The following is a 16,335-nucleotide window of genomic DNA, read 5'->3' as shown; positions in this document are numbered from 1 at the left end:
CCACCTATGAGAAATAGTGCTTGAATATCAATGGCTCCTTCCTACGGGCCATGTGCAGGAGTAAGTGGCAGGGCTCAGCTCCCAGCCAATGCAATCCATCCCAGCCCTGGCACCTCTGGGGTACCTCTGCCTCAGCAGCTCCTCCTGCCTCCCCTGGGTCTGTATTCCCTCCTGGCACAGTGGCAACACTGCCTCCATTGCTGCACTCCCACCTCCAAAGTAACATGTTCCTGTCTCCCTCCTGCCACTGCTATGGTTGAGACAAAATATGCATTAAACTAGAAGGAACAACAAAAGGAGAGCTCAGAAATCTGTGGGTATTCAGTCCATGCTGAATGGGAGGGCTGAACTGCACATTTTGCAGAAGGTGCCCTCACCAGAGTGACTTGCCATGAGAAGGTTTGGACTCAAGACCTGCTTATGCAGTAGAGGTGAGGTAACACCAGCACATCAGTGATAAAATGTTACTTCCTCAGAGCTTTGTGAGGAGTACTAAGCCCTTAACAAAGGTTAAAAATTAGGATTCAGCCCTCACTTTTTCCAGGCATCCCATTTCTGCTTGAGGATTTCCTATCTGTTCAAGGCCAACATGAGCATTCCATTCCACACAACATCATGTAAATATGACCCATGATGTGTCATATGTACTGAGTCAAAGCTACATGCTATATATCATCCCTTCAAATTTTCTTGACAGCAGGTAGAAAATGCTGAAGCCAAAACAAGGTCTTAAATATCTCCAAGCTGAAGCCCCTCACCAAGGATAGCACAGGCACTCATCAATGCCTGCTCATTGACAGCCCTGAACTTTTGCTGAGAGGGTGTATCTCAGATACTATCATAAAAAATCAAAAAGAGATGATCTTTCAGAGCATGACTGATTTAGTCATCCAGTAACTCGAGTCCTCATCCAGAATTTGTTTGTTCTCACCACCAAAGCAATTTTGAATAAGTATCTTGCCCAAGAACTCAGAACTGATATCCATTTCACTGATGATGTCCCATTTCACATAGCTTAATTAAATAGTCCTTAAACTAAAGAGATGGATTAAGTCAGCATAGCTCTAGCCTAGTTGTTTGATACTTGGTTTAGTGCAAACAAGATCTTATAATCCCAAATTCAGTAAGCATTTCACTATTTACATTAAATTAATTAAAGAATGATGACTGATTTCATAGAGCACACTGGAGTGTTAAAATGTTCAGTGAAATTTCCAACATCACTCTTTAATCAGACTCAGAATTCAGCTGTAATTTGAAAAACCCACTTGTATCTCATTTTCCTGGTTCTGAATCTAAATATATTATAAAATCTGCCTCTTCAACCTTGTTTTTGCCCTAGCTGAACCCCATAGCATGATACAGACAAGAAATAGAGCAGATAAAGTTACCTGAGTCTGGACTAAGAAACAAGGTCCCTTTATTCTGATATGATCCATAGTTTCACACCATTTCTGAAGCTATATAAAGCTGTTTCATCCTGTACAGAACCCTTCACTGCATATTTGTACAGAATTTAAATGAAAAAAAGCTTTTTAAATACACTAAAGCACAGACTAAGTAATCTTGTTCCACCTACCTTCTTTAGCTGTGAAGTTCTGATCCAGTTGTAGATTCCCTATGATGGTGATCATTGCATGTTGCAATAATATGCAAAAAAATCTCTTCTTCTTTAACTCCCTCAAAAAGTGATTCAATTAACTTTAAAATATATGGTCACGAAAGCAGCAGTACTTAGAGAAGGAAAAACTAGGGGGGCACAAGAGTGTGTGTGCTTCATGGATCAACTTGTAGGAGAAAAAATTTGATTGTGACCAGCACCCATGTCCTTGTTTGGACTCATTTTACAGTAGTTCAGATTACAGTTCTGGCCTTCTTGTAGGAGGCTGAGTAAGTCCTGTTCATATTCTTGATCTCTGAGAAAGTGCTGGGAAAAAAAAAGGCTTAAAATAAGAAAACATGCATCTGTAGAATGGCAGAAAGCTCTCAAATTAGAGGACCTAACATGTCTTTCTGACTTAGTCATCATACCATAAGCTGAAATAAAAACAATACCAACAAAACCACAAGCAACAACAAGACAGATCAGCATTTAAAACCAACCTGTCCAAACAGCTGCAGTTGTGTTAACTTTATAGCATTTTCCAATAAACCAAGTTGCAAAGTTATAATGTTACTCATCTCACATAACACTGGTACTGTAGTGATGGCTACTATTTTCAAAGGAGTGACAAGCTGAGAAAGATCTCAGAGGAGTCTTTGCTAGATGCTTGTGCTAATATTGAGATTTTTGCTGTTGCCATTGTAGCACAATTCCTCCCTCTCATAATAACCACAGATGTGCAACAGAGCATCATGGCCAGTGGCATTTGAACAGGGAGTATGTCATTTGTGCAATACGTTTCTTTAGGGTGAAATAAAGAGCCTTGGAATGAAGGATATTTTGCAGGTGTTACTTAGCATAGCAATGAAAAAAATCATAGAAACAGAAAGTCACTTGAAGTACTCCAATGTTTGTGAGATGGGAAAAAGACCACAAAGGTAACTGCTACAGGGACTGCAATGCTGAATACAGAGCAGAGCAAAACCATTTTAGTGGGATTTAGGGGGTGAAAGAAAACGCAAGAGAGCACAGTTAATATTTTGGTAACTTTAAGATTTGAAAGCATAAGTGCAAAAAATTGTCTTCCAAGGCATTACAACACCCTTGAATCCTATTCTTCACCCTATTCTTCCACTGATGATTAATTTCTCTAATAGCATGCTAGTCATGCTGTAAGGGGCAGATCTTTCTCACTATTTTTAATAAATTTAGAAAAAGGGAAAATAGTGGTTAGAAATGTAAGCATGCTGAACATCATGCTCCACCAAACAAATGCCTAGCTCCACCTTGCATGTGGTTTGCCAAAACTTTCTGATTAACTTTATTTCCACATTGATCAAGGAATTGTTTAAGCTGCACAGCTAACTAGTTAACCACGAATAATTGTCATTTAATTCTTGTATTTGTTTTGAACTGCTGGGTAGAAATGAAAATGACAGTCTCTTGAATAGCTAGGTCACTCATATAAACACATAAACCTGTTTCTCAGTTAAACCACTTGCCAGCAAGACCTGATCTGCCACTTATCCCATTTAACTTGAGATATCCACACTGTATAATAGCTGCAGTCATCAAGGGCTGCCTAAACAGTCCCTTAGAGCATAATTCATCTAATGCATTTTAGATGCATGTTTCCTAATGTCGGTACAAGCTACAAAATTGGAGGATGTCAATGTCATCTTGAGTCAGAGGAGCTGTAAATCAGAAAAAGTGTTTATTTTATAATGACATATTTATTTATAGAAAGGCTGTGGTTTGGTACAGATAGTCACATCTCACAGAGATCCTATCTGATGAATACAAAACAAGCAGTGCTAGGAACTGAAAGGTTCTGGTGAGCAGGATAGTGCCTATCCAACACAGCTTCTACACTGAGCAACAGACTGCATTGACAGGGTATGAGCCCTTCACTCTAACACTGAGGGAGACAGAATGACTTCTGAATCAAGAGTTCAACCCAAAATCAGGGATAACATAAAAAACATGCTAATCCTTTGAAGAAGAGAATGAAGAACTGATTTAGGTATTGATAAGACAGCAAAAAATGCAATCTCTCTCTTTCCTGAAATCAGCAGCTTATTTAAGAAGCAGCCACAGGTGCCCTACAGGGCACAGTCAAGAGGACTCTTCAGAGAGAACTGCTCATTGCTGAGCCAGCAGAAATGTAACACTGCTTGGGGTTAATAGGCACAGGTTAATATTCTTTGAGTTCTACTCAAAGGTCTTGACAGGAGAACAGGTAGGTGAGCCACACTGAAGTTCCAAATCTGAATGCAGAAACTGTGAAGGCCAGAGAGTGGTCGGAAGGCCTGCCTGGAGGGGCCCCAAGCCCATCTGGTTCAATGACAGAGATGTCAGAGGAAGGCCTTTTGCCTCCTCTTCCTTGACTGAAGGAAGAGGAGGCAAAAGGCAAAGAAGGACAGTGAAGCCAGTGTACAGCTGCAGGGGGAGGGAGAATTTAACAGGGAGATAACACCAGCATTTTCCAAGCAATTTAAAGTCTTGTCAGTGCCTTGAGAATCCCATTAAAAATATCTCCTTTGGGTCCTGGAAAAGGTGCTGTATAAGCAACACAGGCTGTAAGCATGTCAAAAGAAAGAGAGGAGGAGGAAAACCACAGAAAAATTACAGCTTGAATCAAAGAGCAATCACAAAACCTGACAGTTGTTTGTGAAAACATTGAAAATTAATATTTATGCATCAAGCAATATTTTAAGATACAGATGTTAATACCTGCAGATCTCTTTTTGTAGACACAAGCGGCCAAAGCCACAAGCCAGCAAGAGAATAGGCCTCTCCATATGTAGACTTTATCAACAGCAGGCAACTGAGAAGAAACCAAACCTAAAATATGCAAAATCAAGGACTTCTTAGGATCTTTTCAGGATGTAGTGCATAAATATAATCTCCAGTTTCTGCTGTCATTGTTAAGCACAATGCCCAGCAAGTAGCATCTCGTGCAGTATCAAATCTGTGGAACAGGTGAGCTCTGTGGCACATCATCGCATTCTGGTACTAAACACAGTTCAGAGTTAGGAGCTTGCTGCAGTGCCATGGGGCTTAGTCTTCCAACTGCACACAAAGGATTTCCTTACTGCTGGGCACAAAAATATGCAGGTCAAACCCATTGACACTTTGTTTCCTCTGTACTGTGATCTCATTTTCTCAAAGGATAAATCTGTCTTTATTGCCATATGCCAATTGGTGGGCTGCTCTTGGGATTCCAACTAATTGCTCAAAAACTGGAGGATGTATCTGCCTACTACCCTAGAGTGTTTCTGATACTACAGCACAGACACACACACAGACAGGCCAAGCATATCCACAGGCCACTGCTCAGCTTGCAGGTTAGTTGTTCAGATGGCGCCCTCAGTCACATGGTTGACTTGTATTAACCTCTGCAGCAAAATCTGAGTAAGAAATCTATGACTTCACTTCAGCCATATCTTCCACCCATTTCATACTACTTCTTATGCCAATATTACTGTTTTCAAGGTTGTGCAATAAACAGAATCACCGAAAGAATGATGATAAAATAAATCATTTGAAAGAAAAAAAAAATCTGGCTCATTTGGTGATATCAATTTAATGTGTCCCACAGGTAGCTTCATGGGAAGATGAGAGGTAGTCACAGCAAAACAGTATTGGAAACATGGTTGGGCTTGGTGGTGTGAGTGGGAGAAGGGAGAGAAGGTGGTGGTCATGCACTGGGCAGCTATTCCCTCAGTACAGAGAACTCCATGGTACATTAGCTTATTCTTGCTAATTAACACACCAAAGAAAATCAAGAGCCCAGTTCTGAGACAGAGGCAACCTAAAAGCATTGATAGCTACAAACTCTTGAGTTGTCCAATGCACAAACCCATGGAGGGTTTCCATGAGAATTTCATGTGCCAGTATACAGCTACTTTTGATAATTATATTCTATGGGACCACTAAGACAGGAAAGTACTTCAGTACCTCCAGCAAATTATGGAGGGTTTTTCAAATAAAACACATTCCAAGTGCTTAACGTCCATTTTGGCAGCTCTTAAATCTTGATCTTTTTGAAAAACTGCTGTTTGCTACAGTATACATAGATATTGGATATTTCTATACTGGCAGCATTTCAATATATAAAAGCACTACAGAACATGGAATCACAACTCTGTAACCAATTAAATTTCATATGAAATGCTAACACATTTCTTAAGTAGAAATTAGTGTGGTAGCAACTGCATGTCACTTACCTAGGAGGAACTAATCAGCTCCATTTGTGGCTGCCATTTGTCCTCATACATTGTTAACAGCCTTCTTCAAACCAACACTTGACAAGAATATAAAAATTCTAATGCAGTCCACAGTAGCATACACTTAACACTCAAATAAATAAAACATGTCCCTAAGCATAATAATCTTCTTCAACTACAGGCAGAGGAGTTCCAAAATACTTCTGGAATTTATTTTAACTTAAACTTTCTTACAATGTTTTAAAAATAATTTACTTGTGTAAATGAATAAAGACGGCATTTGTATATAAAATTGTCTTAAAGAAGCCAGCAATGCAATCTTTTTTATTAGTGCTGCACTGAGAGCACACCTAACCAAATTCCCATTCAAAGACAAGCAAACCAGTATCAATGAAAACAGTGGATCTCCTTCACTTGCTCTATTTGCTTATTTAAACAAACCAAGGGTCATGGAATGAAACTTGGTGTTCTGTCAAAGGGTTACAAATGCAAACTGAAAAAGGCAAACCTTTTAAGGAGGGGGCATGTCTGAAATAAAACAGTGGTTTAGGAAACTGTTTTCTGGGGTCAAGCTTGACAAATAATGCTAAATATTCTACTTAAGACTGAAAATTCAAAGCTTCCTTAGTTAAAGCAATATCCCTCTTTGAGAGCTTATACTAATGAGTATGGTAGCTTTATGGAGTGTTGTTTATGAATATAATACATACATAGTGCTGGGTTTAATATTTTATTTGAATGAAGTTTAATGTTATGCAAAATAAATTGTTATGTTACATCCACTGTGACATCAACTAAAATGTGAACTAGGTTGCATAGGTTAGTACTTTGGGCAGCATGATGTTGCTCTAGTCCACCAAAGCTTAAATATTCACAGTGTAGAGGAAGAAACAGGAATTAAAGCATTTCTACTAAAATATATTTTAATAGCTGGTGTTAACTTTCTGCATAACAAAAGCCAAATTAAGATGATACATCATATGATCCAAGAGTAAGTTTATCTGTCCTTTGAAAAAACAATTGTTACCTTCATAACTGTATACCCTCAAATACAGTACAGTTTTGCAAAATAACTAAAACTTTACACACTTTAAAGCAAACATAAGCCAAACTGCACAGCGGTTCATTTTTGCTTTTTATATCACACTGCAAAAACCAACAGCTGAGAGATTTTCCACATCATGCTAATCAATGTCAATACAGTCATTGCTGTCTTCCAATGGTCTAGCATTTTCTAATAGTAATATTAAATACACAATTGAAATGCTACAGTATAGCTTATTTTCCCCCCTAAAATAATAATAATTAAACAAATGTCAACAACAACTGGATTACAACTGAAGTACAATATGCAAATTCTATTTATCAGACACAAGAAGCATATGAAATTCCTTTGAATATACTGTTGTAGTGCAGGCAGTTTAGGAAATAGAGCTTTCAGGTTTTCTTTCCAAAGGAGAGATGGGGTTCCTATGGCATAAAGCTGGAGAAAATCACTAAAGCATTGCAAAATGGTTTAATCTTCTACAGCTCACTAGTACTTTGCATTTGCCAGCACATCAGTTTGGAGGACTTCTTTCAACAGCATCTTCTGTCTGTGTCAGTATATTATTTAAACATTTACTAACTAAAGCATATTCTATATTTTAAATGGAATATTAATTAACTTAATAAAAATCTATGATTTTATACCCTGTACCACCTTCTGCCAAAGACCTCTGTATTTGCAATTTTTTTTCATTGTACAAGATGACATGCAGTCACTGTACAATAAAAACTAGAATTATTACCTTTCCCAAGTATTGGAGACCTTCCACATCCCCAAGAAACACTCGGCAGGGACACATTTGTCAAAAACATAATCCATGGGAGGTTATTCTCTGTCAAATCCCAGTCTGCTGAAGTAGTTTATTGTATGTCAAATGTAATCAAGAAAACCCTGTTTCATCAAGACTAAATGCTAATGTTCCATAATGAAAAATTACAACTGCAGTACCTGTATGTAGCTTTGTTTAAAAAATGAAGATAGCCAAGCAAGAAAGAGTAATGAAAAGCAAGGCACCCATTTGTTCTTGTATGTATGCATGAATATGCTCTATGTTGTGTTCTACATTTATACTTGTGTTAGCAAGAATTAAAGCATTCTTTATAGAATTTTTTATTTCTATAATGGGAACATGTGGACATCCAACCTGAACTTTGGAACAGCTTGAGAAATTCAAGTCCTTAAAAGCCCTTTCCTTTCCCCAGAAAAATGTTGACTACAGGAAGAAAGAACAGTGAGGGGATCATGCTGTGCTAAAAATGAATATAAACTTTAAAGGTGACAAGACAGCATGTAGCATCTTTTCACCCCTATATCACACTGCATGTAACAGTCTCCAACATATGCTTTGAAAAACATGTGCTGGCTAAATTTAGTTCATGACTTACTCTCTTTGCCTTACAAATTTTAGTTCTTATAAAAAAAATATATAATTGCATTCTGATAATTTTGGGCCTTTGATTACATTGCTCAGAACAAAGCTGCAAAATCACACTAAAGTTTGTTTTATATCAAAAAGCAGGAACCATTCCATAGAAATATTAATTTCTAAGCATATATGATAAAAAAAGTTGACTACAAGAATAAGTAACTTAAACCAGATCTTAATAATTCTGCTGACATACCATTCTCAAGAGAAATACAATTCACATACTGTTTTGTTTTCTTGACCTTTTATTTTTTGCAAATTGCTTTAGCTGCTCTGCCAGGCTAATGATTATTCAAAATTCATAAAGGAAATTTTATTTCTATTGTTCAGCATAACATAGCTCTCTAATGTCACCAAATGTTCATTTTCTGATTTACTTCTATATATAAAGTATTCAACACTGTAAGCTGTCTCCCCATTTAGGCAGAATGACTGTGTATTTATAGGTGGAGACGCTCTGTTTCATAAGTCACTAAAAATTGCAACTTGATGCCATATAGATATTCTCTATATTTCTTTTTTATTCATATTTGGTTAGCAAACTGACACCCTGTTTTTATTGTTGTCAGCATTGCACAGCTAATAGAGCAGCACAGCAGCAAGTGACAGCCAGCTGTGCCTCAGGCATCATCTGAAAAATCTGCCAGCCAGCACAAGATGGAATTCCTCTCCTCGCTGTTGATGGCCAGTGATGAAAACCAGCACAGAGGCAAAACTGCTTGTTTCAGAGCTTCTAGCTCAGCATACCACATCAGATTTAAAAACACCATTTGACTTGCTGATTTCATGTGGGTGTAACCAGTAATGCACAAGGGTCTGCTGCAAGAGCAGCTCCTTATGTAAAACCTGCAAGAATTTTAAATCACAGCAGTCAACGATACGAATTACATATTTACAGTCAAGGAATTCTACTTTTAAAACACATTTCTTGAAGTTGGATACTCCTGGGCAGCTTTAGCCTTAAAATTAGGCTGCTGACAAGAAAGCACAGGTAATTCCACAGTCACAGACATTTTTACATTTCTTTTTTAATGCAGCCATTCCATTCTGCTTGGCAGCTGGTATCATCCCTGTGTTAGCAAGACCCAAAATAAAATTGCATAAGCTTACCAATTCTTTGGAAATTGTATGCAAAAACTGTATGCAAAAATAGAATTTACAGGGATTTGCATTGACAACTTTCAGTTGACATAACAAATCCATACTGCCTTCCTTATTTAATTCTTAAATAGTTATTGCAGGGTTTCCTGCTATGTGAGATGAGAAGTACAAAATTGTCTAAAAGTTCTATATATAATTCCACTCTAAAAATTTTAGAAATTAAAGAAAGCCAGTGCAGACTCAATATTCTGAGGGCTACTCCAAAGTTAACTTCCTTAGCACATGGCTGAACTCCACAAATTATTTTATCAGAAAAACATTTTCTTCCTTACACATTTCTGCATTCACATAAATAATTTCTCACATGAATCTTTAACTCTTTTGTCCTTCCTTCCACGATTTCTCCCTGTGAGGGAATGCAGCACCCAGTCAAAGCAAAAACAAGTTGCCTGTGACCCAAGCCTGCTGACAAAATCCCTCATACTGATCGACCGTGTCACCAGCTCTTAGATCCTCTCCCAGCTTCACAGACTGAGACCCGGATCTCTGAGTTCTGGCTGTAAGTTAAGAGACACCAAATAGCACATGTGAAGGTTTGTCAGCAGAATATTCTTACTGTTTTCCACAGATGGCTAAACTGAAACATGATGGCATAGGGCATGTTGGATTTTGCTTAGTTAGCTTTCCCTTCAATGTCAGTTATGAGAAAGATTAAGTCACTAAAAGAGAACATAATTCTTCTCCATCATTAATCATTTGGCAAGCGTACAACCCACTGTTGGATCACCAGGAATTTGGGAGCAAACTGAAGCAACAGGCAATTGATCTGAAATGCACTACAAGAACCAGAGCTCTCCTCCACTGCTCGATGGAGGCACAAGTGTTTTGCAGCAGGGGAGGGACATCAGCTCAGCAGCAAAGCAGCCATAAAGCGAGTTACCTGTGGTGAGAAGGGGATGTGACTGCAGGCTCTGGGGACTGCACGTGGGTGTTTATTTACAGCACTACAGGCAAAGGTCAAGGAGCTAACATGGAGTACTGGTTGTACGTTGCCCTAATGGAAGTTTCTATTTAAATGTTAAGTATTATTACAAGGAAACAGAAGAGCTGACAGGTTTTCTACTTTAGATAGTCTTTGCAAGGGATCTCCTGCGGAAAAGATACTGAAGAACCATGAATCTAGACCTGGATTTAATTGATGGATTATGATGGAAGCAAAGCTAATAGATCACTTGGAAATAAGAAAAAAATGGGTAATCCAAGAATAAATGTGGATATGCAAGAGTCAGGAAATTTTTGTTGTCAAAATGGACATATTTACTGTAAGGCTGCTGGACAGTAGGGAGTTTTATTGGATTTTTTTTTACTGGCATGTTACTTGTCTTTATTTCAAATGACTGAATTATCTACTCAACATATTAATTTCTATTAGGAAGCTAACTGCTTAAACATTAAATATTTCCCTAATAATTTGTAGATGTGTTCAAACTCAGTGTGTTAACCTCCTGTGACTTCAGAGTGCCATAAGAAGTGAATCAATTTTATGGTTATAACATCTTTGAGGTGTAAGGAAAAGGCATTACCTCTTTACAGTTAATTGACCAAAGTTTTTATAGGACTGGCAGCATCAGGCTTCCATATATGTTTTGTCATTTTGAGAGAGCACTATTATAAGCAATGCTGTTTTCAAAGCTCTGAGCTTCTTGTGGATTATTTATCATTTCTTTAAAGGACTCTAAAATGGATTCTGAGTGAGAATGCAAACTGTTATAGCAGTGATAAAGTAATGATCATGAACTCTTAAAAGATTCTTCTGATTTTTTTTTCTAAAAGGTTAGATTTTAAGTAAATCATAATAAAGCTCAAAGGACAAGAGACAAAAATTAGTTAACAAACTCAATATAATTTGCTGGAAGCATTCCTGTTTTCCCAGTTCTCTGAACAGTACCATACATCCAGCCATCATCAATTGGTTGCACATTGATGATATAATCACCATCCCTGAAGGAAACTTCATCTTCATCTTGAGCACTGTAGTCATACATAGCTCTGTATGTTCTCTGTTGAAGGAAAGAAAACAAGACTGTAAAGCCTCAAGTCTAAACCTGAGATTCCTTGATTCCTTCTCTTTGCACAAAGAAGAAAAGAGAAGGAAAAAAAGAATAGAGGCAGTAAAGCAGAGAGAGAAATCACAAGCTACCTGTCAAAAATGAAACAGTATCCCCTTCTACACCCTGTCAAATATACAGTGAATACAGGCCCTTGTTTTGAGCAGCAAGATAATTATTTTTTTAACTCATATTGTACTATGGCTTCAAACAAACAGATTTCAAGCCACCCACTGCATACTGAAATATTCTAACTGTTGTTTCATTAATTCACTAGTAACAGTTCATTACATCCAGCCAGGCTAGCTCTGCTTCTGCTCCCTATTTGCATGATTCACAAATAGCTTCTCCTGTGCCTTCACTACTAGAAGAAACACAGTCTTCATCCAGACCATTAACTTTTCCATCTCACTGAATGTCCTTCATTTCATTAGGATTTTACCCAAATTAAGAATTATGAATGCATTATTATCTAAAAGAAAGACAATATTTTTTAAATTTTATAAAAATAATTTTTATGAATACTTATATTTTCATATTCAGACAAAATTTAGCACATAAAGTCCCATCATTAGCTAAGAGAAATTTCTCCACAACCCTGCCCACTATGAGACAAGCTTTCAGCCTCTTCCTCTATTTTTCTAAATAGAGTATTTGTTTTCACTCATAACCAATAAAATGCCATCATTTACTGGAATTCAAAGTGAATTTTCAAACTCAGGAAGAACAGTGTCTCCTTGTATCTGAACAGCAGAATAAAACTACCTCATTTCAAAATTCCCAGTTCCCAAGGGTACTTTCTTTTCCTTATCCTGCCTCTTAACACAAGTCAAAAGCAGTTCAAGCATCACTGATAATATCCAATTTCCCTTCCGGTAATTTTTGCTAGCTTACCATATGTAGCTGAATTTTTCTGGTACAATAACTTAGAGTGAAAAAAAGGCAAAACAGTCAGTGCGTGAGTTCATACCTAGTACTATTGTTTGAGCCTCTTAAAAGACAGCAAACTTCTCTGCTCAAGAAAACAGCTCTGAATTAGTTTTAGTTCATATCATATATATGGGGGCTTGAGTGTTTTAATAAAACTATTTTTTAAAGAGGTGGAGATTACTCCACATGGAGTGACCAAGCCATTTGTCAAATGCTGGAAATGTGGAATTATTTAATCCAGACTCTATAGGGCAACTGATCATTACTGTTCCCATGCTATAGAAACTTCTAGTCTCACTATCATTGGTAGTGCAAATTAAACAGGGCAGAGAAATCAGCTCCTGTTGAAACACTGGAGACCATTGGAGACCACCTTTCCTGACAAGTCTACCTTGCATCTGAGCCCTGTGCTATATTCTTGTCTTCTGCCATGCCTTGTAGTTTGGCTGACCTACAGGCTGTGACCAAGAGCAGTTTTCAACCAGGGGTATTTGCTTTCCTAGTGGTTCCTTAATGTCTTCCAAGTATGCATGGAACTCAATTTAAAAAAGGATCATTTTTAATGCACTACATGACAGTAAATAATTTCTTGGCTCCTATCATCACCAAAAATCCTTAAATATTCATAAAGTAGACAACTAGCCATCAAAAGGCTCTCTGCCTTTCAGAATAATATTTTTTCCAACTATTTCTACTGATCTCACTGCTGAGCCTTGAAACTAACTCTAAAAAAGCAACGAAAAATATGCTATTACAACAAACTCAGCAGCAGTTAGCCTTTTAAACAATTTATTTCAGAAGATGGTCCATTTAAAAAAATGGTAGCAAGTCTATATCTGGTATAAGGCAGTAAATGGATTTTGCCTAGAGCCATGCTTATAGGTCTCCCTTAAATGGGAAAAGACTGGTGAAGAGGTTAAATGTTTTAATAAGCCAACATAAAAATGGGAAAATAGAGAGGTTTTGCTCACTCAGAAGGATGCTCACTCTTCCTTAGAGCTCCAAGGCAAAGGACATACCGCTGCTGTCTCCTAAAAGGCAGCTTGACTACATCACCATGATGCAGTTGTGAAGACAAGCCCGCAATTCCAAACTTTAGAAGAATTTATTAGGGCCCGAAATGCTGCTGAGAAACCTAAATTTATGGCCTTAACACCTAATTAGGCGCTAAATGGCTGTCAGGAGAAATCTCCATAATAATCCTGTTAGCATTTAATGCCTAATTATCACTGCAGAGTGTAGTCTGCGCTCTATAATCGAGAATTACAATGCCTAAAGGACTCAAAACAGGGATTTTAAAATGCATTTCAGTGAATTATTCCTCAGTATTCCTCAGTCAGGAGTGAGTTTAGCCGGTATCAAGTTACAAGAGAGTGTAAGTTTGGAGTTCCTTAAAAGAGTCAAAACTCAGTTATCTCCCACCTCCTCAAAGGTCTGTCTCACCCCCACTGCTTAGACAGACCAGTAAGTGCTGTCCATATAAAGAACTGAAATCAAGCTAATATATTCTCAGCTCCCTAGCCTGTTCTGGGCTGACAGGTGTGTATTTCTACTTCACCTCAATTCATACCTGTTCTATGGATGGCTCCTTGCAAGGAGCAGTAACTGCTGCAGCATCCTTCACATACAGCAGCCATCAAGGAAAGCCAACTTGAAGCACAGGTTTTGTTTTCCTACCACTCTCGGATATCAAACAGTGTGTGAACACCCCGTTATTTTCCAAATAGGAAGATAAGTCTTCAGGGCTTTCTGTTATAAAGCACTTTTTACCCCGAGCAACAATTTAATTCACCCCATCATGCAGAACTTCTCACAGAAAGAAAGGACAAGTTAAGAATCAGAAAATAATGCAATTTATTTGGGAAAAAAAACCCATCCAAAGATTGTGTTAGGATTGTGCCTAATACAAAACAGAGCTCAAAATGAAATAAACAAGATTTTTAAAATTTAGAAATTAGAAAAATTCTGTTTCTTAATACAGGAGACCAGTGATCATGATTATAAAATGAACATACGCATTTTGGGGCCAGATTTGGTAACAATACAACAATTCAGTTGAAAGGAGTAAATGTACTAAAACAGCTAACTCTGCAATCATCTCCACCCTGATATAACCCATGGGATCTTAATCACTTCTGCCCTAGAAATGTCCTGGCAAAACTCAGGCACTGATGAATGACTTTATCACCTTCACTGCTTTTAGCTAAGCCTCAAAAGCTGCTCAGGCTTTGAGGTCCCTATTCTAGGATTCCTTTCCTCCAGTCACCTTCCCCTGGCACTTTCTTCTCATCTTTCCTCCCTCAGTCATTTGCCAGACAACACTGCACCTCTGGCAGTACTGCTCCAAGCCCAGAACTGAACAGGCAGCTGAAAGCAACACACCTAAAAATCGTGTAGGTTTGTCAGATGTCCTGCAGCATGTCCTCACCTCATTTTAAAAGCACTCCAAGACCGTCATCAACCTTCAGTCTGCTACATTTAAACACATCCCCAGCCAGGGGCTTCCCCCAGGCACACTCTGAGACCACTCTGTGTTGTCCCAATAGCTGAGGGCAGCATTTGCAATGCACCTGGATAAGCTGCACAGGCTAATAAAAATATTTTGGTCTTAAGATGGGAAGACAAGGGAGCCTGGCAGATTTCTAACTGCATCTGAGATGCCTCTTTGGGAGCAAAATCATTACCCCAGGGTGGTAAGATCACACTCTGTCTTCCTCACCAGACTGGCAAGCTAGCAGTCAGCACCAGGCCAGCAGTCTTTGATTTCCTCTCTCTGGAAATGCTTGGGATTTATTTTCTAAAGGGAAATCTACTCAGTCTTTAACAACAGCAAAATGAGCTTAAATCATGGTGTTTGCTGTTTTCATTTTTTTCCCATGACAAAATATTATCACTTACATGGATGCCAAGTGAAAACAGTTTCACAACAGGGAAAATAAATCTGTTGAAATAAGTCAATCTTACTCTTAAAATCCTGTAACATCACTTCCTTCCTTTCCCTATTACCTTCACATTCCTAATTCTGGAAGAAGAGGCAAATGATGATTCTCAAGATGACTGAAATGACACTGTTTTGACAGCCTGTCAGGTAAGTCACAGGGACACAGAGGTATTAGGAAATAGTGGTCATCTCTCTGCCCACAAAGCTGCAAAGGCTGGTAAGTGCATTCTGAGATTTGCAGGCATCTCCATTTTCTGTCTGCTGGATTTGAGGGCTTTTGCTTTGCTCCCCAATGACGAGCAAATCTGCTGGCAAAGCCCAGGCATCCGGGTTGCCCACTTTTTGGATTTTGTCTCTCTTTTGGAAATCAACCAACTCCCAAAGTGCCTTGTAATATCCTTGGAAATTAATGGCTGATTCCACTATCAGCTGTCTCACAGCTGTCATGCAGGTGTCCAAAGAGTTTTTCAGGTTATTGACTCACTCAGTGATGGAGGTATCTGGATCCCAGACTTTCCAGCAAGTTAGCCCCCTCAGCCCCAGACAGCTGAGAATCTGACAAGCCTGAAACTACTCACGCAACACAGAAAGTCGTGACCTTTACAATATAAAATGTCATGGAGTTTCAGTTTTACAAAAAAACACAAGTTTCATCTAATCTTGAAAACAGGTTTTTTTTCAGCTCAGCAATCTCTAAGTTTGGTTCATAATTAAATATTTATTCATCTCTAAAAAAGGTGACAGAGGTATTCAAAATAGTTTAAAATTCAAAAAGACAATATTTTAAGGTAAAAGGTGGCTGGATCTCTAGGCAGCTAAGAAATCTCTAGGCAGTGATATGATTTAAAAAAGATGATAACCATTAAAACTGAAATTTTTATATAGGGAGTTTAAAAAAAAGAAGCTTCATTTCCTAAAAATCCCAGCTGAATACCATTCAGCTCTCCCT

At 38.1% G+C, this 16,335-nt stretch overlaps 1 protein-coding gene across 1 annotated transcript in view; it reads right to left on the bottom strand.

Moving 5' to 3' along the window:
- Positions 1–6,549: 6,549 nt before the first annotated feature.
- The window catches only part of NEBL (nebulette), a 92,253-nt gene continuing 82,467 nt past the window's right edge, over positions 6,550–16,335 (bottom strand). The window contains 1 exon segment of the mRNA XM_077174146.1: positions 6,550–11,467. Coding sequence (XP_077030261.1) covers positions 11,291–11,467 — 177 coding nt within the window. The 3' untranslated portion in view covers positions 6,550–11,290.

The sequence above is a fragment of the Agelaius phoeniceus genome, chromosome 1 (genome assembly GCF_051311805.1).
Source record: "Agelaius phoeniceus isolate bAgePho1 chromosome 1, bAgePho1.hap1, whole genome shotgun sequence".
NCBI lineage: Eukaryota > Metazoa > Chordata > Aves > Passeriformes > Icteridae > Agelaius > Agelaius phoeniceus.
Note: the sequence above shows the minus strand (reverse complement) of the source record. Positions and strands in the feature narration are given on the sequence as shown.